Source organism: Pseudonaja textilis, chromosome 1 (assembly GCF_049901715.1).
Source record: "Pseudonaja textilis isolate UNSWEBS1 chromosome 1, rPseTex1.2, whole genome shotgun sequence".
Lineage (NCBI taxonomy): Eukaryota > Metazoa > Chordata > Lepidosauria > Squamata > Elapidae > Pseudonaja > Pseudonaja textilis.
Window position 1 is genome coordinate 261,348,050 of NC_141990.1, and position 27,777 is coordinate 261,375,826.

General features: G+C 38.8%; 1 protein-coding gene across 3 annotated transcripts in view; it reads right to left on the reverse strand.

Annotated features, from left to right (window-relative positions):
• Window positions 1-269: 269 nt before the first annotated feature.
• The window catches only part of TP53I11 (tumor protein p53 inducible protein 11), an 86,435-nt gene continuing 58,927 nt past the window's right edge, over window positions 270-27,777 (reverse strand). For all 3 annotated transcript variants that reach the window (XM_026707464.2, XM_087921405.1, XM_087921404.1), the window contains exons 3-7: window positions 24,168-24,226; window positions 20,994-21,042; window positions 17,592-17,688; window positions 10,785-10,886; window positions 270-3,388 (exon numbers count right to left, since the gene is read on the reverse strand). In XM_026707464.2, coding sequence (XP_026563249.1) covers window positions 3,255-3,388; window positions 10,785-10,886; window positions 17,592-17,688; window positions 20,994-21,042; window positions 24,168-24,226 — 441 coding nt within the window. In that variant the 3' untranslated portion in view covers window positions 270-3,254. The remainder of the gene's footprint in view (window positions 3,389-10,784; window positions 10,887-17,591; window positions 17,689-20,993; window positions 21,043-24,167; window positions 24,227-27,777) is intronic.

The following is a 27,777-nucleotide window of genomic DNA, read 5'->3' on the forward strand; positions in this document are numbered from 1 at the left end:
ACCACTGATCTAGGATGTCATGCACATAACTATTCCAGCCCTGAGAAACTATACGATGTTGTAAGCTACTCAAAATGGTGAGATCGGTGGCATGTAAATTTAATAAATAATAGTAATATACATGAAAAGGATATTGTTCTACCAATATGCTACAGTTGTTCAATCACATCTTGCCCAATCTTTATGCATCTCTCTTGGTTTCACAAATATCAGTGAAAAACCTAGAAAATCTTTCAGGATGATAGTAAAACACAGATACTTACAATATATGGCAGTGTTGTTGTTTTTATTATGTATTACTAGTTTGAAATGCCTCAGCGTGAGCCTTGATAAAGAGACAATTATGAATTTTAATAGGATAATGAGTCGCATTTACTATAGAAATGTGACAGGGCAACATCTTGATTCATAAGTGCATATAATTCCTTTCCTTGAACCAAAGTTCAGCTTAAAGATTTGGAAACCGGATGACAGCCCAGTTGAAAAATATTCTTTCCTCTAATTCAGTTTTCTACCTTGAAACAAAATGCTCAATACCAGATGGTAACTGTTTGGAATCATACTTATTTCATTAAGTGTACAAATCATCTTTTCTACAGAGCAAGAACTTAAAACAATTGAAAGTAGCATTAACAATTCATTCCAATAGAGAAATTTAATCTCTCCAGGCTTTCTCTCTTAAATCTAATTTCACCACTTGAATCACCACATTTATCATAAAGTCAAATACTTTAAGAATGTCTATTTGATTCATGGATTTTGTATGGTCTTCAGCTACAGCATACATGGTAGTCCAAGTTCATGCACATAAGTAGTTAATGCCAGAAGTTGATCAAGGTGGCAGTGTTGGAAATAGTTGGGAAAAAAAGACCACAGTAGGCAAAATCAGCACATATAATTGGCCATCCACAAATTAGTCTTTAGATTTTCCAAATACCATTACTTGTTGAAAATGAAAAGATGCTACTTCCATGTTCAATGTTATCCAGTTTTATGGATAGTCAGTCTTTCCACAATATAAATCATATACCCCTTTTTTAGAGTTACTGTGTTCAATCCAAAAAGTTTGGTCCATCTTAACAGTTATATGCTAATAAATTTTTTGCAATCATTTTCAATTTACTTGACGTAAATTCAATATAAGGCAAAACACAAAAACCACTATAAGGTAAATGAGGGAAAAGTGGGGGGTAGCATGATACTATTGAACGGATTGAAAAGTAAAAGGTAAACTGCTAGGTTTTATCCTGAAGTGATAGATAATGTTGTGGTTTGTATGGAAATATCAACCAATTCCTGATTTTATTTAAAATTATCTGCAGATTTGTCTCAATATTTTGATGGGAACAACAGGGCAGGAAAAAAAGCAAATCTGCTTTATTTGCCCAACTGAACACAATGAATTGCAGTTTGGGTAGACCCATGGGTATACCTGGAATAATATTTCTCTTACTTTATTCTGTGGTTGCCCTTATTCATATCATTAGGAACTTTGGTTCCGAGTCTGAAGAAATCAACTTATATTTATCCCTTTTGGTTAAATAACAGAATGGATAAAGGGACATTTGTAACTGGCAAACATTACATAGACAATATAAAGAATCTTGATTGGGCCCATCCCTACCCCCAAATAAATTAATCTGTTCTAGGTTAGCAGCCTCTTGCAACTACAAGAGAGGACACTCCATCTCTTCGGGGCATCTTGCAGAGACACAGTTCATAGTAAACCAGTGGTGGGATTCAAGTTTGTTACTACCAGTACTGTGGGCGTGGCTTGGTGGGCATGGCAGGGGAAGGATACTATAAAATCTCCAGTCAGAGGTGGCATTTGTTGGTTCTCTAAAATACTCAAAATTTCCACTACCAGTTCTGACCAGAACTGGTCAGAACCTGCTGAATACCACCTCTGTAGTAAACTGATTTCGTTCATGTAATAGGGTGTAATCCAGTTTTGGAGTTAACTGCCAAACATGAGAAATGACCAAATCATTTGTAATTCCGCCCCCGCCCCCCCCCCTGCTGCTCCGAGACATACACGTGCACATAAATACCAATTTGACTGACCTTTCCATTTCAAGGAGGAAAAGACCACCAAAATCAGACATTTCTACATTCACAACTCATTCCAGCATATACAATACAAACTAACCTAGACATGTTCAGTATTTACTATGCCATTTTAGGTACTTGTTTATAACCAAGCTCTTGTGTGTTCTTCATTTGCACTAACACTTGACAATAATTTGTAAAAACTGGAAAATATTTCCCTATGTTTTTATTTTTGTCTTTTAAAAAGCCTGTGAAATCATGATTTCAATTTCCTCTTCTAATGTTCCTTTTTCTAGAATTATCTGAGAGTTTTTTAGTTAACAACTACTACTTTAAAAACCAAACACTGCTAACTAGAACAGTACTAAGTGGCCAACAGCAGAGAAGAAAGGGAGAAATAATGGCCAAAAATAAAAAGGCATATTTAGAAGCAGTAGCAGATTGAGGCTTCCTTCAAAAGAGCTTGAATATCTTTTTAAATTAATATAGATTATGTCCAGGTTTCAGATGTATGGCCATGATATCATTTTCTAAGAGGCACATTAAAAGATGTCAATATTCTGTATAATGTGCCTTTGGGATTCCCCGATAAGGCAAAATGTTGTTTCAGTCCTGGCTGTAAAATTTTAGTAGACAGACTTGACAAGAGACCCAATCACAACTGACAAATGAAAAGGAAGAACATACTTAAGACGTCCACTGCAATTTCAGTGGAATTGCTGGATCTATCTATGTAAACCTTGGAAAGCTGCTCCAAATTCTTTCCCAAGTCTACGATAGTTGAACTTCAACTCCTATCATCCCTATCCTGCACTGGCTGTTGTGACAGATGCTCAATCCAGTTGCTCTGGAGGAGGGTAGAATGGGATATCTTGGGCCATCATCTAGTTTTACAGAGTAAGTTGGCTAACAATTGGGAATTACCCTTGCCCACATTCTGAGTAAGCCTTATTATTTCTGTCCTTTCCCAAAGACATTAGGCAAGAAGAAGCTCAGCTCTGATCTTTCTTTTTTCTTGTCTGCTGTGGCAGGGAGACCTGCACTGGACTGACACATTGATGCATGCTATAATGACTCCTGCTTTTAAAGACACTGCACTAACGTGAACAAAAAGGAATGTGGGAAAGAAAAAGAAAAAAAAATAGAAAATCCCCCCAGTCCTTCCAAATCAGCCAAGGTCTCCCAACCCCCTAAAGTTCTGGCCATTAGACTTTCTTGGGTCTGCGTCCAACTTGATAGTAGTAATAAATGCTGATAAGTACAAAGAGGGCTCGGCTGATGAGAAGAAATGTGGCTCCCGTAGACACTTGGCCACTCTCAACCAAGGTGATTGAAGTCACTGAAAGAGAAAGGAGACAGCTAAAGGCTAAAATAAAACATCCTCACATTTACACCAAGCAAACTACCAACACATTAGCTGTCTTTTAGAACAGAGTTTGCCAACCTTTTGGACCTCAGGGACCACCAAACTCATAATGTTAAATCCCAGGGACCACTAACTGGTTCTGTGGGTGTGGCCTAATTTGTGGGTGTGGCTTGGTGGTCATGTGACTGGCTGGGCATGGCTTTTATGTAAATATAGATATTTATACAAATAATGATTTTTTTATTTAAAAAAAGAGCAACTTTTACTCAAAATCAGGCAAAGCAGGCAGGCAGATTGAGTTGCTTAGAGAATCACAGAATCATTCAGTGATCTATCTGTCTGCCATCGGCTACCTGAGTCTGTCTCATAAAAGTTGCTTGCTGGGGGGCTGCACTGACTAATAGAACCTTCAGTCCTAAGGGAGGTTTGGCTATGCTTAAAAGCAGAGCTGAAGTTCTAAAGACTAGCTAGAAAGCAAGAAATCTAACCATTTCCTGCTTCCTAGCTAATCTAAATCTCCCAGCCCAGCAAAATAGCTAATGGTCAGGAAAAGGAAAAATAGCAACTTAGCAGGCAAGTTTGCTGGGTAAGGAGTGAGTGGGCAGGGAGGGTTCCCATGGGTCATGTGGCTGGCGCAGCCTGGATTAATTGCTTTGTGGGGGTACTCTGGGAGTGAGATTTCTCTGCAGCTCACCAAAATTTTATCATGGCCCACCAGTGGGCCATGGCCCACCAGTTGGTGACCACTGTTCTAGAACAGTGATCACCAATCAGTGGGCTGGGGACCACTGGTGGTCTGTGAGAAAATTTTGGTGGTCCACAGAGAAATGTCCCCTCAAAGCACTCCCCCCCAAAAGCAATTAATCCAGGCTGTGTGGGGACACAAGGCTGCGCCACCCACATGGCCCACCCACCGACTGGCCTGCACCCAAAGCTGTTCTGGGATGACCAAAGGGCCAGTCCTGTGACTACTGCAACTCTGGAATATGGGACTGACTTTCTCACCAATGTCAGCAAGCCACCGTCAATCAAAATTCATATTAGTGGTCCAAAGGATTAAAAATTATGAGTTTGGTGGTCCCTGAGGTCCAAAAGTTTGGCAACTCCTGTTCTAGAAAACATCTTGAGTTTTAAAAAACCCAGCTTACTGCATTCTTATTTAGCAGGCTGGCCATATTACTTTTGGTTTTGAACAAAGTTAAGCAGATCTATTTGACAATGATGAAAAGGAAGTTGTAGCTAAAATATGAAGGTTGGCCTACAAATGTGCTTTTGCACATATTTGTTTCTTGGAAGAAGGATCCCTATAACTCAGATCACTTTTTAACTCTGTCAGATAAACATTGCTTCAGATTAAGCGATAAATAGGGAACATTTTAAGGTGAACGATGCAAAAAAACAGGATTCATGGATATAGAATTCATTGATGGCTTAACAGTAATAACCAGAACAACAAATGAAGCTGACATTCACTGTTTAAATCTCCCCTTAGACCTGAACATTCAAACCAAAGCAGATCATATATTTTGCTTGGGATTTTAGCAGGTGTAGAAGCTTTGTAAATTTCATTGTTTTCACCACTTTTTTTGTTAACATGAAAGGTTAGTTTTCCCACTGACTTATGATAGACAGGATTTCTGCCATTCAGAATTTTATCCTGGGACAACTGGCTATAAAAGGAGGAAAGCCACACTCATCAGTTGGTGAAGGAATACAGAATGACAAGAATTGGAAGGGACCTTGGAGGTCTTCTGCAAATCCCTGCCTGCCCTGAAAGGAAAAAAAAAATGTTTGAAAAATAGATGGAAGGCTTAGTTTTTTTAAAATGAAATTAATCAAGCTTGTGAATTGCTTTGTTTTCAGAGCTTAGATGCTTTGGTAAATTGGGATGAAATAACTAGGCTGCATCGTTTTCTTTTCAGCACTTCTTTGTGAGCAAATCTGAGTTCCAATAGCACTGTTGCTTCAAATTCCATGTATTGAGAGTTTTACAGCGATAATTCAGTGCCAGAAAAATAAACACAGATGGCTGATGCCTCATTTAACATCTTTATAAACATAAGTAAATTTTACACACCAGCTGTAGATTTCTCCAACATGGAGCAAACTCAAACAGAAACATGTTGCAAGTTCAGAGCAGAGCTCCCGTCTTCAGCAAGCAAACAAGTTAGTTTCATCTTCAATAGACAGACTCAGAGCTCAACATAGCTTCAGAGTTGCAGAGCTTAACATAGTTGCAGAGTTGCAGATCTTAACATAGAACCATGCCTAGGCTACTTTTAGTTTCAGTTTCCAGCCTAGGCTACTTCTAGTTTCAGTTTCCAAAACAGTCCTTATCGGCTGACTTAGTTGCTATGCCTATTCATTGGCTGATCTTGTTACCAAGCTCTATTCCAGTTCATGAATATACTCTGATACTCTGGTCTCTTAAAACAGTTAAGAAATATCTAGATCGTAATGGGACTGCAGAGAGAGAGGGGGGGCGAGGGGGGAGAGAGGGAGTGGGCGGAAATGAATGAATTCCTGTTTCCCAAAAAGCCCCTACTCAGTGGTGGGCTCCTGCCAGTTCTGGCCGGTTCTACTGAACCAGTAGTTTCAGCGATCAGCTGACCCTCCCCACCTGCCCTATCCTGTCCTTTATTTCCATGTCAAACAAACAGACCAAACAGATAATCAGAGTTGGAAGGGACCTTGTAGGTCATCTAGTCCAACCCCCTGCCCAAGTGGGAGACCCTACACCATTTCTGACAAATGGCAGTCCAATCTCTTCTTGAAAGTCTCAAGTGATGGCGCTCCCATCACTTCCAAGGGCAAGCTGTTCCATTGGTTGATTGTTCTCACTGTCAGAAAGTTTCTCCTTATTTCCAGGTTAAATCTCTCCTTGTTCAGTTTCCATCCATTATTCCTTGTCTGGCCTACAGGCACTTTAGAAAATAGCTTGACCCCTTCCTCCCTGTGGCAGCCCCTCAAATATTGGAAGAGTGCTATCATGTCTCCCCTGGTCCTTCTCTTTACTAGACTAGCCAAGCCCAGTTCCTGAAACCATTTGTTGTATGTTTTAGCCTCCAGTTCCCAAATCATCCTGGTTGCTGTTCTCTCTACTTTTTTTAGACTCTCAACATCTTTTTTATAATGTGGTGAACAAAACTGGACGCAGTACTCTAGGTGTGGTCTTACTATAGAGTGGTATTAGTACTTCCTTTGATCTTGACAGTATCCCTCTGTTAATACAATTTAGGATTGCATTAGCTTTTTTGGCTGCTGCTGCACACTGCTGGCTCATATTTAGCTGGTTGTCCACTAAGACTCCAAGATCCCTCTCACAGTTACTGCTATTGAACCTGGTTTCACCCAGTCTATATGTGTACTTTTGGTTTTTCTTGCCTAAGTGTAGGACTTTACTTTTCTCTACATTGAATTTCATTTTGTTAGATATGGCCTAGTGTTCTAGTCTGGATCTTGAGCCTAACTCCTTGGGTGTTAGCTATTCCTGCCAGCTTAGTATCATCTGCAAATTTGGTAAATTCTCCTTCTATTCCCTCATCTAAGTCATTAATGAAGATATTGAAGAACCTTGTGGCACCCCACTGCTTACTTCCCTCCATGTAGACTTAGACCCATTAAGGCCTACTCGTTGAGTATGGTTTGCCAGCCAGTTGCGAGTCCATCTAGTGGTGGTGCTATCTATTCTACTTTTTTCTAGCTTACTAAGAAGTAGGTTGTGGTTTACTTTGTTGAATGCCTTGCTGAAATCTAAATATATTACGTCCATGGTATTTTGCTGGTCTACTAATTTAGTCACTGTGTTGAAGAATGAAATAAGATTGGTTTGGCATGATCTGTTTTTAACAAACCCACACTGACAGCTAGTTATTACTTTACTTGTTTCTAGATGTTGGCAGATCTGTTTTTTTATTATCTTTTCCAGTATCTTCCCAGGTATTGATGTGAAGCTGATTGGTCTATAGTTTCCGGGGTCTGATTTTTTTTTCCTTTTTTGAAGATGGGAACCACATCAGCTCTTTTCCAGTCCTCTGGTAGTTCCCTGGTGCTATATTTTTGAAAGATATGGTGCAGTGGTTCTGAGATGACCTCTGCCAGCTCCTTTAAAACTCTGGGATGTAATCCATCAGGCCCCAGTGATTTGTGTTCATTAAGATCAGACAGGTGTTCTCTTACTATTTTTTTGCTTATTTCTACTTTTATTTCTGGTCTGTCTTTTACAGTTACGTTTTTGGGTTGAGCTATAGTTTCTTTTTGAGTGAAGACGGATGCAAAAAATGAGTTAAGCAGTTCTGCTTTTTCTCTGTTGCCTCTTACTTCCTTGCCATCTTCTCTCTTTAGTGGACTGTTTCCTTGATTTTTTTCTTGTTATTTATATGTTGGAAGAAACTTTTTTTATTATCTTTGACTTTTGTTGCAAGTCTTTGTTTGTTCTGAGCCTTTGCTATCCTGACTTCGTCTTCACAGATTCTGGCTATCTGCTGATATTCTGCCTTGGTTGTATGTCCTTCTTTCCATTTTTTGGACTTGTCCTTTTTTTCTTTTAATTTGCCAGAGATAACTTTGTGCAGCCATGCTGGTTTCTTCTTGGATTTCTTGTTTTTCTTTCTCAGTGGTATTGTGCTGGTCTGGGCTTCTATGATCATACTTTTTAGAGTTTCCCAAGATTCTTGAGTTGTTTTCTTTCTCCTTTAGGATTTTCATCCATGGAATCTTTCCCAAGTTCTGAGTTTATTGAAATCAGCTCTTTTAAAATCCAAGACTCTGGTGTCATTATGTTACGTTGCTTGTGTTTGTGTTATGTTGAATTCTAGTATGACATGATCACTCTCACCCAAGGTTCCTGCAGTTTCAACTCCCTCTATCACTTCTTCTCTGTTTGTAAGAATTAAGTCCAGTATGGATGTCCCTCTAGTTTGACCTTCTACCTTTTGGACAACAAAGTTGTCAGCTAGGTTGGTTAGGAACTTATTTGATTTCTCACTTGGTGCAGAATTAGTTTTCCAACTGATATCAGGATAATTGAAGTCTCCCATTATTACTGTTGTGTGTTTCCTGCATATGTTTGTTAGTTGGCTGGCAAAAAGGACATCTATATTTTCTGCTTGATTGAGTGGCCGATAATGTACACCTATGGCCATGTCATTCTTTTTTTTCTTTTATATTGACCCATATGCATTCTAGGAGGTTTTCAACTTTGGTTTCATGTATTTCTGTTGCAACATAGTGGTCCTTTACATACAGTGCAACTCTACCTCCTCTTTTATGGGGTCTGGTTTTTTTTTGAATAGTTTGTATCCTTCTACCAGTATGTTCCAGTCATGGGTTTCATCCCACCAAGTTTCTGTTATTCCAACTATATCATATTTACCTTCATGTATTCGTAGTTTGAGTTCACCCTATTGGTTCCCCAGACTTTATGCATTTGTATATAGGCACTTGAGATCTTTATGTCTGACACTGTGTTTACTGTCTACATAACATGTGTTGTGCCTGCCTGCCCCTACTTTCTTGCCACCTGTTTGATTAGTGCACATGGTATGGCACTCACTTAAATGCTTGGTTTTGGTTGGCATCAAGGTTGGTAATCTTATCTGCACAAAGATCTATTTTGCAATCACTGGTATCCTTATTAGTTTTAGGTTGCTGGGGACAGAAATGTTCTGAATCCATTAATTCTCTGTCCCTGCTGTTCAGTTTAAATATTTATCCAGGAAATGTGTGAATTTAATGCCAAGTAACTCAGTCCCTTTCTTTGATGGATGCAAACATATCTTTTGTACAGTTTTTCATTGGACCAGCTGCAGACATCATGGATAATAAAACCAAAGCCTTCCCTTTCACACCACTCCTTTAGCCACACATTAAACTCTGCTACATGCTGCCCTTTCCCTTTTTGTTCCTTGTATACTAGTAGAACCTCTGAAAAGATAAGCCTGCAGCCCATATTACTAAATTCATACCCCAAGCTCTGGAAGTCTTTCTGAACAGAAAATACATCCTTCTGAGATAGATCATTTGTACCAAGAAGTATAATAGCATCAACATCATAGTCCTTGCTGGCATTCTTGACTATCTTAAGAATACGCTTCTTGTCTCTGCTGGCAGTAGCACGTGGTAGACACCTGACCTCTTTCAAAACCTCAGTATCCTATCCTAAATTTACATCCCTTACAATTGAGTCCCCAACCAGAAGGTGGCTTCTCTTTTTGGATGTCTTGCTCTTCTTGTGTGACTGGTGTGTAATACCTGATTCACACTTTCTCCTTTCCAAAGTAAGTTCTTCTAGGACCATGATCCCCGGCTTACTTGAGTTATCATTATCACAACTACCTTGACCTGTCACTTTAGTGTCCCTATTAAGGTCAGCAAGGGCACTGTATCTGTTATTCTGGGACACAGCAAAAGCTTTGTGTTTATGGTCCACAGCTCTCACCCTGCCAGATCCCATGGTTGTCCATACTGCCCTTTTCCTGTAGGCTTTGTGGTAGTGGGAGCTGGTAGCATGGCAGCTCAACAGATGGCTGGATTGGGCACCTAATTTCTGCTTGGAGAGCACAGATTAGAGATTCTAGATAGGTAATCTGTCCATGTAGACTGGTAATATTTTTACAAAGAGGACACTATCCAAGTTTGAAAAGAGTACTGCGAAAGACAGTTGTAAAACAAGTATTACACTGAACTAAGCCAGTCATTTTGAAATAAATCTCAAGTGCACTCACTCTAAATGTCTTATTGGTATTCTTGGTTTATAGTTATATGATTCGCAGCCATTAAGCACACGGCTGCTATCTTTCTCCTTTCTACTCACCCTCTGCTTCCTTCACAAGCAGCCAGCAGCTCCTCCCACAACCTCTGGGAATTTGAAATGCAATGGAAGCAATTCAAACTGCCTCTTTCTTTTCTACTCACCCTCTGCTTCCTTCACAAGCAGCCAGCAGCTCCTCCCACAACCTCTGGGAATTTGAAATGCAATGGAAGCAATTCAAACTGCCTCTTTCTTTTCTACTCACCCTCTGCTTCCTTCACAAGCAGCCAGCAGCTCCTCCCACAACCTCTGGGAATTTGAAATGCAATGGAAGCAATTCAAACTGCCTCTTTCTTTTCTACTCACCCTCTGCTTCCTTCACAAGCAGCCAGCAGCTCCTCCCACAACCTCTGGGAATTTGAAATGCAATGTTTTTCAGCTCAGTTGATTCGCATGGCACAATGGAATGCCACGCCTCAGCTATTTTACTTACAGGCACTGCTCTTGAAGGTAAGCTGTAGAGGTTAAAATTGGTGGTTTTCGAATGCTGCATGTGAAAGCACGCACTCACAGAACCAGTTATTAAAAGAGTTACAGCCCACCACTGCCCCTACTTACCCAGGAATTGTACTCCAAAGTAGCAAGCTTCGGTCAGTAAGGTCCAACGGATTATGACCTTCTCAGCTGTGTAGAGGGCATTCCACATGATGAGCGAAATGCCTATCACAGATTGGAAGCAAAAAAAGAGAAGGATCAGATTAGCTGATTTAGGACAGGATAAGGAGAGCTGCAGGATATGTACAGACAAATGCTGCCATTCATGTTACTCATAAACCAAAGCTTTATGAAAGGACAAATTCCAAATGGTGAGCTATTTCAGATTCACAGGTACTGTGATTTAAGCCCTCTGCCCTTTCATTTTGCAAAATTTGGAACTTGCCACAGCCAAAACCCAAGTGTTCAATGTTAACTTGACATATAATCTACTGTACTATCCTAACAAATTGTTTATCTCTTCAGTTTCTACACCCCCCATCCCCTTTTAATATGCTAACCAAGTAATTTTAGTCCATGGTTTAACAGGGACATGCTTTATTTGAAAATAGACTTGTAACATAATGATCTTAGCATTTATGATTTATCAAAATAATTTAATTATATGCTAGTTTAGAACTGTTGGCTATCTGCCCAGAGATGGTATTCAGCAGGTTCTGACGAGTTCTGGAGAACAGGTAGCGGAAATTTTGAGTAGTTCAGAACCAGCAAATACCACCTCTGACTGGAGATTTTACAGTATCTTTCCCCTGCCACGGCCACCAAGCCACACCCACAGAACCGGTAGTAAAAAAAATTGAATCCTACCACTGTATCTCTCCAAAGTTCATTTTGTACATTTTGTTCTTTGTTGACATTTCCTATTTGTATATTTTTTTTCATTTTTATTTGTTTTATCCATTTCCTTTCTTTAGCTACGTGCACAAATAAACCTTGCTTTAACAATTACTTTGTGCTGTGGTTTTATTTTTTTTTAAGTCAGTTCTGAAAATATTTTTTCTAAGAAGCAAGTTTCAGGATCAATAAAACTAAAAAGTTCATTGTATTTTTATCCTCTATCACACATACACTTTTACAATACCTTTCCCGCTCCAAATCTACCAAAATCTCAACTTCTCCCTCTCACCCTGCCCTGTATCACTGATAGATATTTCTCTCCAAATAGCACAGACATCTTTGGACACATTATGAAGATCTAGGTCTCTGGAAAAAGAGCTCCCTCCCCCTCTTTCTCTTTCTCTCTCCTGCTCCCTCTCTCTCTCATCATTTTATTAGGATTTACAAATACAAAGGTTTTGTTTATTTAGCATATGCATCTACAGAGCAGAAGTCATGCAATCACTAATATACAAATTTAGACTAAATAAATGACTATCTATCTATACACACACACACACACAATCATTTTAGCCATTGTCTTTATACAAAGGGAGAACATCTTTCCATGGCTCTTTGTGACACACACGCACACACACGCACACACACAATGAAAGACACTATAGAAGATAATACATTAAGATCAAACCACAATAAAATCACCATACTATGGAGCCATAGAATTGCAATGGGCTAAATGTTATAATACAAAATCTAAGGAAGCTTAGTTAACCATCTTTAATATGATGCAAACAAGCCAGGTGCCTTGAAAATTCCTGAGGCAACATTCTTGAAACCTATGTGTTACAGTTTGTTCTGGTGCACCACAGGTGCATTACAGGGTCTCAGTCATTCCCCCTTTGCCTTAGTTCTGTCATGGCCTATCCTGATTTTATTCAGGTGGCACCATATTTTTCAGGGCAACTGCACTCCTAGAAGTGGTTTTGTTGGATCCACATGATCTGTTTTGTTATGTTTATTAAAAGTCACCCATCTTAATCGCCATTCTTCATTTAGATTGTAAGACTGTACTATGTTAAATACAAAGGTAAAAGACTAATATAAAGTAACAAAAATATAAAAAGTAAAATAAAATATGCAAGATGAAAGAAAGAAAAAATAAAAAAGATATTATAAAGGATGACTCCCTTCCTCCAGATAAGTATAAATAATTTCACAATTTAATATCTCCTCTAATATTTCAATTAAAAAAATCTTCTTCCCATGTACTATTTCTTATCAAAAATTAATTTATAAAAAGTCATCATTAGATTCTAGTCAGTAAAAATCTATTAATACCAGAAATAATAATATATTATATTTTAAGCTTAAAGTAATAAATCCATAAATCCATCTTTATTCCAACTTATTACTTTCTGTAAGAAATAAAGTAAAATAAACCCTTCCTTGTTTTATAAACAGATCTTTAAAGCCTCATTGCTCATTCCTGGACAAAAGGAAATTCCATTAATAGGTATCACTTATATTAATCCTGATCAAATAAGTCCACTTTGAATTCCTCTGTTAACTTTTCTTGATCTTTAATCCTGGGAAAGCTGATTTTCAAAAAAAAAAAATCATTTTCCTTTCATCTATTCTTTGAAAATTTTCTTGTGTCCACATATTCCAAAGTCATGTTCCAAGTCACTCATCTGATTTATTATTCATATGTCCCCTTTAATTATGAAGGAAACAACTGGTTTTATTTGTAAATCCATTGTGGCATCTTTTTCCATATGACTCATATTCTGGTATTTTTAAATGCATTTTGAAATCCACATCATTTTTGTCCATATCACTTTTGTAATCCAGCATTTTCTTTAAACTCCATATTGAAGTCAGTCACAATCCCTGTTTTATCCAATAAAATATTTGGTTCTTCTGGATCTGCTGAATAAATTGTTCCCAAATAGTTTTAATTTAATCATTTTAAGAAGTTAATAGTTTAAAGATGTTTCTTAATATATAGAAACTCAAGAATGAAGAAGCTTTGTAAAATAGTTAAGAGAGGAGATAGGCAAACCTAGTGACCAATTTGAAAGGCCAAATCACTACTTAGGTAAGATGATTCTCCCAACTCAACAGCTCCAGGAACTCTCAAACCTGCTGAAGACAACCATTTCACAATCTGTTCCCAGAGGAATTTCTGTTTGGAACAAACTTGTGGGTGTTCTTTGTCTTCTCTTTAATCCAGAAAAGAGGTATCGGGAACTAATCCCTTTACTGGTTCTTATTTCTATTGCAGTTGCCTGCTATTGCTATCTATGGAAGTGTCTCTTGAGAAGGCTCTGAGGCTGGGAAGGAGGAAGGAAAAAGAAGTCCATCTGGACTTGAAGGATGAGGTTGTGGATAGGCTGGCACGGAGAAAATCGATATCTATTCTTGCTATGAATCAATACTGACTTGATGGTACAAAGGGTACATAATCAGTTAACATAATCTATCACATTTCTCACTAGGTTTGTGTGTCTGACACAGCAAAAATCTTTATGCCTTGTCTTTGGATTGTCTGTGTGCTTCAACAATCAATGAAAAGATAAATATAAGCAACAAATCCCTACAGAAGCTCTAGAGATGACAGTTCACATATTACTTATTTACTTTTGGCAATTGCAGCCTGTTCATATATTTCAAGAATAAAAAGCTAAAGCAAACCTAATGTTTTCCCATTAAACTGTTTGGGAACAATGTGGTATGTTGTCCCATTAGCTAAGCCAGTCCTTTTTGAAGTGGGAGAAAGGAAACATACAAAATTTGCTAAAAATGAGGAAGTCAGTATAGCCAAGTTACACAGTATTTTTATTTGCGGCCAGTAGATGCTGCTGCAGACTTCAAAAATGAATAAGGAAAAGGAAAAGTTATCCCTCTGCACAAAGAATTGCCTGTGACACAGGGACCCAAATCTATTTTGACTTTCTGCAGCCATGTAAACATAGTGTAGGACTTCTAATAGCTGTGCCCATACAGTCCCAACCTTATTTATAATTTCTCCCAGAAAGGCAATAGGAATGTGAGCACAAAAAAGCACTGGGTTGTGAATGCTGAAAAAAGACTCATAGCCCTGAAGCAGATCATTTTAGACATCACTCCAGCAGCTGTGGTTCAGCTTGGATAAATGCTTTCACATTAAAAAAAACAAAACAGCTCATACAAGTCATAGCTTATCTTTCTCCCTAACTAGATTAGTTTAATTTTATTCTACTTTATTGCACATGTCTGTAGGGTAGAGTTTAGGTCTCTTTATTTGTTCAATTTATGTGCCATTTTCTCTGGAGTTGCTCACAGTTCTGCACACACTATATATCTCATCTAATTATATTGCCGGAATGACAAGCTCGTAAGAAAGCTTGTGCAGAGATGCAAGGCTTATCCCAAAGATACTATTAGCTGGCCAAGATTTGAGACCCCCCTTAACCAGGTCTTTGTAATCATTTCATTTACCCTGATAATTTTGGACGTTCCCCCCCCCCACCCCCAAAGTTTAAATTTCTATGTAAATCATCTGTTTTATTTTCACACATAGTTTTAATAGGTGGCGCAGTGGTTAGAATGCAATATTGCATGCTAATTCACTGTTCACAGTCTGGAGTTCGATGCTGACTGGCTCAAAGTTGACTTAACCTTCCATCCTTCTGAGGTGGATATAATGAAGACCCAGATTGTTGGAGGCAATATGCTGACTCTCTAAACTGCTTAGAGAGGGCTGTGAAGCATTGTGAGGTGGCATATAAATCTAAGTGCTATTGCTGTTGCTATTGCTAATACTAACAGAGTGGATGGGTGGAAGAAATCAAGCATGTGAGTGATTCTTAGGTGGGTAGAAGGGATGTTTTTTAAAGAAGTATATTACAAGTGTGTATGTCTATGTGTACATTTGCACAGGCCTAAGTGTACATGCCTGGATGCATTTTTTTATCACAGAAGGAAGGAAATAACTGGACTTTAATCAGCGCTCATGGCCATGCCAAAAATAAAGTCTTGCCCCACAGAATTTCAAAATGATCTACTTTTACACCATTTTTATAAAATTACAGTTTTGAAATGACCATTTAGTGCTACCACAAATGCATGTTTGGGCTCCAGAATTGAATAGTCCAGGAACAATTTCATTACCACTGATAGCTCTGCTGTAACAAAAGCATCAGAATAACTTTGGAACTGATTAGGAGGTGATAAAATCATGATGACTAATCTATATGCTACTGTAACCTGACATTTCATTATTTTAACATCCTATATGCCCAACAAATCCCAAATTTGCATTCCAACAGCTCAAGCTTATAACACTCCTTGTGAATGAGGTCTTAGTCAGTGGTGGGATTCAAATAATTTAACAACAGTTCTCTGCCCTAATGACCGGGTGGGTGGACATGGCCATGGTGGCATGGCCAGAGGATCCCTGGGACAAAAATGGGCCCTGGGGGGGCATGCTGCACCCCCTGTGCCATGTTTTGGGCCTCATGGACCTCCCTGCAGCCTCCTGGGAGCAAAAACAGGTGGCGGGGGATGTACTGCACCCCCACATCCTGCTTTGGATGTAGTAGGAATCCCTGCAGCCTCCTGGGAGCAAAAACAGGCCATGGGGGCACACTCCCCCATGCCCCATTTTGGGTCTCCCTGCAGCCTCCTGGAAGCAAAAACAGGGTGCATGGGGATTCCTAGAAGGGGCGGGGTGGGGAGGCGTGAGGCCAGCTAGAGGTGGTATTTGCTGGTTCTCCGAATCAGTCAAATTTTTCACTACCGGTATCAGTCTGAACTAGCTGAACACTACCTCTGGTCTTAGTTCCATGGCTTTGTCTCAGAGTGACTAGCATACACACAGATACACAAACACAAAATTGCTAGAAATTTGAATCCATCAACAGAGAAGTAATACCACTGAAATTAATTGATTCATACATCAAATGTGGCATATAAGTAAATAACAAAGCCTGCCTTGGAATCATTTTTTTTTCTTTGTCATAATTCAAACAGAATTATTTTCTGTGTGTCTAAAAATGGCATTATGGGATCAAGTAATATTATTTCCAAAGTTTGAAAGAAAGAAAAAATATGGTTGATTTCACTTATCAGATGAGCTAGGCTATCATATATAGGCTATCATATCTATTTGTGCCTTGGCATTAAAGGTAAATTACAATGAAGTAATTGTATTATTGAAATAATAATAATAAAATCCTTGGAGCATCTTGAATAATGAAGTTCAGCTGATATATTACAGTCTCAAAACAGCACATTTCCATGTGCTGGAAACTGAATCTTGGCAAGCAAATTATAACAGTGCAATTTCAGTATTATTATTTCCGATGACGGTTATGATGGAGATTTATTCTGCCTCTAGGGACTCAAGACAATTAACAACATTACAGATCCTGATTCTTATTTATAACAGCGTCTTTCTTGAGCCTGTTAAAATGACTTCAAAGTCCAACTTGATTGCGCAGTATGCGTTCCTTCCTCTGGGCAAAATTCCATGGAAGAAACATTATGAAGATCAACAGTAAACATTCAATTAATTTACCTTTTGCTAATGGCAAGTGATTACAAAAGTTACAATCCAAAATTAGCCTAGGTTCAATTCAGACAATTTCAATGCAAAGACACTGCATGCATACTTCTCCTTCCATCCCAGGAAATAAACCCCCACTCTTCTAGGCAGTTCTCAACTTATTACCATAATGGATGCTGCTTGTTGCTATCATGTTGACTGACTCAATGTTGCAACCTCTTTGGCAGCAGTTGTTAAGAGAACACCACAGTCATTAAGAGAACCAATAATTTAACTGGGCATGGGTTTGCCAAAAGATGGAAGTAAAGGTTGGTTTTTAGCAAAAGCATTGTAAAATGCATTGTGTGACTGTGGGACTCTGCTTTGAAACTTCAAAAGGTTGCTAAGCAACCAGTTGCAAGTCAAGGACTACCTGTATAATATTTACTCGGCTATTCCCAATAGACTAGACCACATCAACATCTGGATGCTCATGTATTACTTACTAAGTAAAGCTCCTCCATAGAGACGGATAGGCATTTTGCTGTTGACTACCTCTTCCTTGAAGACAGCATCATAGATTTGATCTGGAAAGGTGAGAGCCTGGAAGAGAAAAACAAATTTCAGTAAAAAAAAAAACACCCTCTGTAACTGAAAGATTTAGTGTCCAAAGAAAAGGATTTTCACTGAAAATAGAAATAAGATACAACTAAATCTGTTTCAGACACCAATGTCCACAAGGAAAAGTTCACTTGGACCACCATTTTCATCGTGCAAGTGAACAGTGGTTGCAGATAGCAGTGGAAAAAGAGAGAAGCTAGAAAAGCTACTAAAACATGGACTTGTCTTCTTAAATATAACAACTGCAGTGAGATTACTATACACTCGAAAATGGAAAAGTTTGAGGAATGGTTGGTGAAGATGACAGAGCTTGCATAAATGGCTAAATTGACTCCTTTGATTAGAGAAAGAACAATTATCTATTTTTATGCTGAGTGTAAACCCACATTGCCTGAAACAAAACAAAAAATGCATTATGAATTAGGGAAAAAGGGATAATAGAAAAAGTGAGTTTTTGCTGTAATTATAGATAAAATTTTGTAATTATACTTATATTGGTTGCATATTTTTGTTTTGTTTTGTATTAGCATGTTAAAACTTTTAATAATGTTTACATTAAAAAAGAAAAGAGAAAGAAATCCCAATCTTTACTGCAGAGAACATAGAGCTGGAAGAGTTTAGATGATCCTACTCAGTGTAGAAATCTCAGTTAAAACATCCCAGACATATTACTGTCTTGCTTCCATCAGAATAATTCCAATGAAGAAAAGCCTACCTGGTTGTATTGATTCCATAGTCAAACTGTTGATTATACCAGTGGTCACCAACCAGTGGGCACTGGTGGTCCATGAGAAAATTTTGGTGGTCCGCAGAGAAATGTTATGCCCAAAGCAACACCCCACCCCCCAAAGCAATTAATCCAGGCTGCGTGGGAACACAAGGTTTGTGTCACTTGCATTGTGAACAACTTGAGGTAGTGAGGGGAGCAGGGAAAGGGCGGAGGGGGGAACTTACCCCACTCGCCCCACATGTCTGGCCTGGCTACCGGGCTGCTTCTTTCTACTTCTTTCTTCTTCTGCTTTTGACTGCATGCAAGGAAAGCAGCAAAAGTCTTTCTTTCTATCCCCCAAACTCCACCAGAAATGAGTCTTTAGGACCCTGCAATGCATCCTGCTCCAAGAGGCTGCGCAGGCACAACAAGTCTCACAAAGATTCATTTTTGGCAGAGTTTGGGGGAGAAAGACTTCTGCTGCTTCTGCTGCTTTCCTTGCATGAAGCCAAAAGTCTCTCTCTCCCTCTCTCTCTCCCTCCCTCCCCTCCTCTCTCTCCCTGAGAACGGAGCTGGAGATGGTATCCTGTGATCCCCTCAAAAGAATGATTGATCAGTAGGAAAACAGGGCAGGGAATTTTCCTGCAGACTTTTTTTGGAATTTTCACAGGGTCTCTGGTCCGTGGGATTTAAAATTATGCGTTTGGTGGTCCCTGAGGTCCAAAAGGCTGGTGACCCCTGGATTATACTATCAAGGCCTGTTTTCCTATAGGCTAACTTCATTATATCATAGCCTGCACTTTGGAACATGAAATGCCAGGTCTTGACTATTTTCAGTGGCACGTGGCATCATTTAATCCTTGACTTCTGATCATAGTCAGAACCAGAATTTCTATGGCCAAGCAAGGTGGTTGTTAAGTGAGTCACATTCATTTTTACAAATTTTTTCCATGGTTCTTAAATGAATCAACTACAGTTGTTAAGTGGATCACGTGGTCATTAAGCAAATCTCACTTCCCCATCAATTTTGCTTGTCAGAAACCAGCTGAGAAGGTAGCAACTGGTGATCATATGACTTTGAGTTGCTACCTAGTGCCTAAAATTTTAATCATGTGATCATTGGGAAACTGCAATGGTTGTGATAAGGCTGGTTGTAAGTCACTGGTTGTAAGTTAGTATTTTTGGAGTAGTGTGGTGGCCTAGAAGTGGAGCTCTCGCCTCACAATAAGGGGGCTGTGAGTTCGATCCTAGGTAGAGGCAGATATTTCTCTCTCTGAGCAGAATGAGAATATATCTACCAAACAAAACTTCACATTGGTGACAGGAAGGGCATCTGGCCATTAAAAACTCTGCTAGCTCCATTCAGTTGCCCAGGCTCCACCCTGCAAAGGATTATCAGCTTATTAAAAGATGACGATGTAACTTCGAACAATCACTAAATAAGTGGTCGTAAATCAAGGACTACCTGTATCTAAAAAATGCTCTTGGACTACTGCTTTTAGAAGAAATTAAAGCACATACTACACCAGCCACTTCCTAGACTGATCCCTTTATCATTTCCATTTTCATCGCATACATTTGTTTCAACTCCCCGAATCCCTCTTAAAAGTGGTGCCCAGGACTAGAATGCTAAAGTATGATTTGACCAAAAGCAGAATAGAGTGGCGTGATTGCTTCCTCTGATTTGGAAATTATACTTGTATACCATATTAAGGATATTGATGCAGCCTTAAATTTTATTTGCCTTCTTTGCAGTCTCGCCTCACCACTGGATCATATTCAATATGGATCAATTAACACTAAAAAAATTTTCACAAAAGATTTATTACCAAGCTTGGTGTCCCACTTCCTTTACACATGCATTTGATTAAAAAATTTTTTACAAAAGATTTATTACCAAGCTTGGTGTCCCACTTCCTTTACACATGCATTTGATGTTTGATTCCTGACTGAAGAACTTGCCTGCAATAAGTTTCATTCTGTTATTACAGACCATTTTTCTATCCTACCAATATTGTCTTAAATTTATTTTGCTCTTCTTTTTTCTTCTAGGGGAGGGGTTCCTGACCTCTGGACTGCGGCTCACTACCAGGCAACAGCCCATTCGGACCCAGGCTGCACAAGTGGTGGCTAAGTGTACGCATATGTGCACAGCTTCACTTGCAAGAGTGGTGAGCAATTGTGCCCTGCCACTCGCATATAACTATTCCCTCTCCCCCCACCCCACCCCTGGCCAGGTCACCAAGCCAGAAAAGTTGGGAACCATTTTTCTAGGGTATTAAGTATTCAACTCAAGCTTATGACACCTATAAATCTGATACAACTTGAACTTAATCTTTTTATTAGTTCACATTAGTAATGAAAACTAATGCGTTAAGGACCACTTGCTATCTCTCCAACATGACGAGGAAACATTGATGAACAATGCTCAAGGGACTGAATCTGAGGACATAATTTTTGAATAGATTTCCTTGAAGTTTTATAAATTGCTGAGAATAGAATGCTAAACATGTCTAGGGACAAATGTTTAAGTAATTTGATCAGATAGCCTTCATATGAAAAATTTTCACCTACTTACCATGATGGCAACGCCAGAGAATATGATGGCTGAGACAAATTGCCAAACCCTGCAAGTTCAAATGAAAAAAAAAAAAGATAACTATCACATCCTTTAAATATGGCATCTCCTCCAATCAGCAATACATGAAAAATAGTTACTTCTACTTCTGCAAAAAGGGTCATCTGAGCAATTCCTGCTGACAAGAGAATCCGAAATAAAACAGGGCATAGAAGAGAACAAGATATGGCTTTTTAAAAGCAATTTCAAAACACCAGAAATCACCAGGCAGTCCAGAAAGAGCATGGAAATGCTAATCGACTATCGTTAATATCATCTAAACATTGCTAATGAGGTTTCTTTGGAAAATAGGATGTTCCAGCTAGCAAGGAAAGTTTAAAAAAATATTTACAGTGCCATGTTTAAGTTAATGAACTGTCTTCCACTGGTTACACTATTTCAAGAAGAGTTAACTATAAGGATTTTATCATAAAAATTAACACCTCCTCTAAGGAATTTGTCTCTTAGTTGACTAGCAGAACCCTGCTATGTTTAAATAAATCTCAACAGTCCTCCAGGTCTATTGAACTGTATGTTCTATCGTTCTATGAACAATAATAAACAATGCGATAGAGATTTTAATACGACCGTCAATCCTTCATGACCACCCTGTTTAACAACTGTTCAAAAATGCATGCAAACATTTAGGTACTTCTGCTTAAATTATATTTGTTAAATGAAGAGAAGCTGATCTCCATGGTACAAAGTTAAATTTAACATCTTTTTGGTTATTTGAATGCATATTTACTATTTGTGTGCAGCTGTTTATAGATTTGGAACAGTGACTATAGCAGGTTTAGACTTTGAAAAACTTTTCAGCCACTACTTAATAGCACTTTCTTTGGCAGAAATAACAGCTTCTAAATGTTTCCTCTTCAGTCAGTTATAAGTGTTACTGTCCTTGCTTTTGGATATTTTCCCACTCTTCCTTGAAGAATTCTTCTCACTCAATCTTTCTATATTTGTGGAGATTACAAAGGTTATTTTTAGCAGATAACTGTTATTGTGGCACACACCTTTTCCAACAATGGACTGTTGCTCTGGGTAAACATCACCCTCCTAAGCCTTGTAAGTTGATGCCACATAAATATGTCTTTCATACTCAGTACTTAAAACAAACACAAATTTGAAAATAACTTTTGCCTCCTTCCAAAATTTCTTGCACCACATGGGATGAGGTACTGCCTCATTGAGGTTGCTCTTTTTCTGATTGCTCTTGAGCTCCAGGCCAAATTCTAGTGAAGAATGGTTGCAAAAACTGGGTATGTCTAGTCTAATGAAAAGGACTAGGGAAGATATGATAGTAATGTTCCAATATCTCAGGGGCTGCCACAAAAAAGAGGGAGTCAAGCTATTCTCCAAAGCACCTGAGGGTAGGACAAGAAGGAATAGGTGGAAACTAATCAAGGAGAGAAGCAACTTAGGACTAAGGAGAAATTTCCTGACAGTTAGAATAATTAATCAGTGGAACAACTTGCCTCCAGAAGTTGTGAATGATCCAGCACTGGAAGTTTTTTAACAGATGTTGGATAACCATTTGTCTGAAGTGGTATAGGGTTTCCTGCCTAAGCAGGGGTTGGACTAGAAGACCTCCAAGATCCCTTCCAACTGTTATTCTATTCTATCTTCAGCAGTGTTGCTTGTGAGCTCTTGGCTGAGGTCCCAAGCCAAGCTCCAGGCAGGAGTCCCACCAGGATTTGCTGTTTACCACATAGCTTGTGGTCCTTGGCTTTCGGGAAGAAGCATGAGCTATGATGAGCCTTGGGGAAGTGGGGGTGGAAAGTATTTATGCCTGGCTGCAGCTGTTTTTTTCAAGAGCAGACAGCACTTCAGGAAATTTTTTGGATCATCATCTTGCTGAAGTATCAGCTTCCATTTCTTCACTGAGAATAGGACATTAGTTTTTAGGATGTATTGATTGCTAATTGAATCCATTCTTCTTTTTTTCCACCTATATAAGAAACTCCTGCAATGCTGATTGCTCCACACTTCCAAAGCACAATAGATCCAATATACTGTTTAATGGTTGGCAAGAACTTGTTTTTTCTTCAGATATTTCAGCCTTGTCCGCCAAACAAGTATCGTGCTTGGTTATGACCAAACAGTTCAAAGGGCAACTATATAACTACACATCTATACAAGAATCAGCTAAACTTTTCAGCCTATTGTTTACAGTGATCTGTGACTTCTGCTTTGCAGTTCTGATCAGTTTTCACACAGTTCTTTATCTTTGTCTTTCATATTTTCCTTTGGCAGCAAAAATTTATTTACAATATTTTTCATTTCTTAGCAATATCTCTCACAATGGAAATTGCCAGCTGGAAGCATTTATAGGGGGATTTTAACCTTCCTGCTTTTTCCCCTTACTTTTACTATTTTTCAAATCTCAGAGGAGTCCATGATTGTTGGAAGTAGAAAGAGACAACAATCACAGCCTAAGAAGTCACCAGTCACCTGAATACAGACATAAGCCTGAAATACCCTAGTCTAAGTTCACTGTCTTAACCACTGTACTCTTGAATTCTGTTCTTTTTTAGAGCCATTCAAACTCAAGGTTATCTTCTAGCTTTAAAATATCCCATGGCAGCACTTTAAATCCAATTTCAAGAGCCGCTTAGCTCTTGATGGATTTCTCTCATCCTTGACAGTAAATTGAAGGGAGAACTCTGATTAACATACAGTAGCCAATCACAAGAATATCCCACGGCCACATTGGGCAACTGTAATTAAGATTTCTAAAGCCTTCTCCTCACCCTGCTTCTGCATACATACGCCCAGATAGTATTATTTTATTGGAAAGCTATGGAACCAGGACATGCCTCTAGAGCAAGGGTCTTCAAACTTAGCAAGTTTAAGACTTGTAGATTTCAACTCCCAGAATTCCTGAGCTAACATGACTGGAGGAGGAATTTTGGGAGTTGAAGTCCACAAGTCTTAAAGCTGTCAAGTTTGAAGAACCCTACTCTAGAGGCTTGGTTGCACTTGCCACTAATTTCACCACATATGCTTTTTTTGGCTGCAGGATGGTCATGTACACATTTGCAGGAAAAGCAAGCATGCTTGGAGCCAAAATGAGTAAATTACTTAGCATCCCTGTTATGTATTTCTGGCTCATAGGTTCTGAATAGAACTTACCTGAGCCCCAAAGGTTCCCTCACTGCAAACTTGATTTCATTGCCCAAGACTTGACTGATCTGGAATTCAAAGGAACAGAAACTGATTCAGAGACACCCTGTAAAAAGAAACATTTGAGGGAAAAATGCATGCAAATTATATTTCTGATCTACAAAAAAAGAAAAAAAAAACAATTAATGATATTTGCTGAGAGTGAAACTGTGACTACTAAAATAGCTCACTGGTGCTCTAAACTACCTTAAACCACTTTATACCAGCTTTATTTTATTGCCAACTGCACACTGTTTATGCATTTGTAATAACTTACAGGTGGAAGATTTGATCTATTACTCATTACATTGCAAATTTTCTCAGGAGCACAAAGCTAGATTCCTTATGCCCTTGTTAATCCAACTGAATCAGTCTAGTTTAGAAGAAAATAAAGTCTACTTTTTGTTGTTTGATGAAAACATACATGCAATGAAACAAATTGAAGATAAGAAGACACATCCTGACAAACAGTGCCATTAATATTAGAGGGGGTGCATTGAATTGACATGGATCACTGTGATTTTATTTGAATTTTGCTAAAACCTGTGGTGAAAATAAATGTACAAATAAACTGTATACCAGCTGCTACTCTCATACTGTGTGGTCTACAACATTCAAAACTATTCATATTGTCAACTAATTATGAATCCAACACACCAAAGCCTGCCAGTTTGGAGAAGGATTGATCTAAACAGATGGCAAATAAGTTGCCTACGCCCGAATCAACAGTCACCTTTTGTATGGAATTAGCAGCATCAGCCTTCCCCTGATGCCAGAAAACACAGGAAGTTGAACTGATGGTTTGGATACTGGGTAAGTAGCGGTGTATTGCGATACTTCTCAGCATTTCAAACTGCCTGTCTATGGGAAAGAACATCAAGAGTGGTGTTGGTGCAGTGGTTAGAATGCAATACTGCAGGCTAATTCTGCTGACTATCGATTGCCAGTAGTTCGACAGTTCAACCCTCTATAAACCGTTTAGAGAGGGCTGTAAAGCACTGTGAAGCGATATATGAGTGCTATTGCTATTACTATTTTATACAGGAAATTACTATATCAAGAAGTTCAGCAAGCACCAGTGTAGTATTATCCCACCTCTCCCATGTTGATAGCAATTCTCCAGGGATTCAAACATCTTGAGTGGCTTGCTAAAGATGTCTGAAACAGACTCCGGGTTTTTTTGCACAAAGAAAATATGATCTATCACTTGCTTATAATCCCTTTGCAAGCATCTTGGGCAAACAGCATGGTCTAGCTGTGCAAGTTCAAACAAGAAAGTGGGAGAATGGGAAATGAGAACAGAGAAACTCTATCTCAAAGTTGACTGCCTGAAAAAACAAACAGTCCCAGGTGACTAAAGAAAACTGGTGAAGCTGTAAAAGCTTTCAGATCATCCTTTCTTCAAAAGAAAAAGGATGGTTAATATTGGTGGGTTTTTTTAAAGAGACAATTACACAGGCTTTAATTTTTTTTTTAAAAAAAACTAAGTATAAAAGGCAAAGAAAGATCTGTGACAAAAATTGTGGAATCCATAGAATGTGACTGCAAATCAGCAATGCTCATCATAGGTTACATCTAATGCAGCATTCCCAACATGGTTTGGTACTTACTAGGATGATTGTTCTCACTCCAGGGGGGAGAACTAGAAAATGTTTAATACTTTCCCAATGGGTTGCACTCAATAGTTACAACAGGCAAAAGAATGGATTTTATAGTTTTAAGATAAAAAACAGTGAGTTTAAAAGGAAATTTTTTTCACCCTGTTGCAGGGATTTATTTTTAATTTGTATTTATTTATTATCAAATTTATTTGCCACCCATCTCATGGCAGAGAGAAGGAAATATCCTAATTACTGAACAATAAGTACACCAGCAAAAGTATGTCTGGGTAGTCAAGAAACTACAAATCACAGGAAAGAGAGAGGCCCAAGGAAGCAAGAACAAAGGCAATTTAAACAGCCTTCAGCTGCTTCCTGCCATCTCAAGCTCAGCACTATCAGCGAGGGAAGTATAGTTTGCATATGCATTGCATCATTATTTCCTGCTTTTAACAAATGATACAAAAGCAACTGAAAAGTTGGCAAGAGAAAAAAAAATAGAGATAGCCTCTCTGAGGTCACTGGGTAGGCCAAAGCTCTGCTACTTTATTGGGCTATAGGGTGGCAGGTCAAGAAGCAACAGTGAACCACTGATTGGTTCAACACGGAACCACTGACCGGTTCAAAATTGGGAAAGGAGTTTGGCAAGGCTGTATACTGTTGCCCTGCCTATTTAACTTATATGCAGAGCACAACATGAAAAAGACGGAGCTAGATGAATCAAAAGTTGGAATTAAGATTGCCGGGAGAAATATCAACAACCTCAGATATGCAGATGATACCACTCTAAATGGCAGAAAGTGAAGGGGAACTAAAGAGCCTCTTGATGCGGGTTAAAAAAGGAGAGTGCAAAAGTTGGCTTGAAACTCAACATTAAGAAAACTATGATCATGGCATCTGGCCCTCTCAATTCCTAGCAAAGCTATGGCAAATCTAGACAGCATACTAAAAACAGAGACATCACCTTGCCAACAAAAGTGTGTATCTTCCCAGTTGCAATGTATGGCTGTGAAAGTTGGACCATAAGAAAGGCTGAGCACCGAAGAATTGACGCCTTTGAACTACTGCTGGAGAAGACTCCTGAGAGTCCCTTGGACTGCAAGGCGATCAAACCGGTCAGTTCTAGAAGTGATCATCCCTGATGCTGTTCAGAAGGCCAGATCCTGAAGATGAAACTCAAATACTTTGGCCACCTAATGAGAAGGAAGGACTCACTAGAAAAGAGCCAAATGCTGGCAAAGATTGAGGGCAAAAGAAGAAAGGGACGACAGAGAATGAGGTGGCTGAATGGAGTCACTGAAGCAGTAGGCATGAGCTTAAATGGACTCCAGAGAATGGTAGAGGACAGGAAAGCCTGGAGGAACATTGTCCATGGGGTCGTGATGGGTTGGACACAACTTCACAACTAACAACAACAAGGGTGGCTTTAGAGAAGTATAATTAAACATTGATAGTCCCAAAAATGCTTATTCAAGAGGCAACTGAACTTTCTGGTTTTTCTTTCAAGACTTTTCATTTCTCATCCAAGAAGCTTCTTTAGCTCTGGATGAGAAGGCTTCAAAGAAAAACAAGAAAGTCCAGTTGCCTCTTGAAAAAGCACCTTTGGGACAATCATGACCTGGATGACTGCGAATCTCCATAAACTTATATAGGTTTCCCCAATACAAAAAAAACAACACCCCTCATCTTAAACACCCCTCTTCACAAAAGTGATATTCTTTGGGGTGGCATGGAATTGCAAAGGAAATCACCAAGCCATAGAGATGGGGCTACCGAACTTTGGGATTCTACAATCTATAGCCAGCGCATTACTGTGTGAAAAATAAAATTGTTTTTCTCATATGATGTTTAAGTCTCCCATGTCAATTAGAGTGTAACCATGGATATTTTTAGGACATGAGTTATTCTTCCCCATAGGTCCTCTTACTATTCCAAGTTCTGGGAACTCTTACTACAAGTCTAATGTCTGTCTGAAAGTTTGC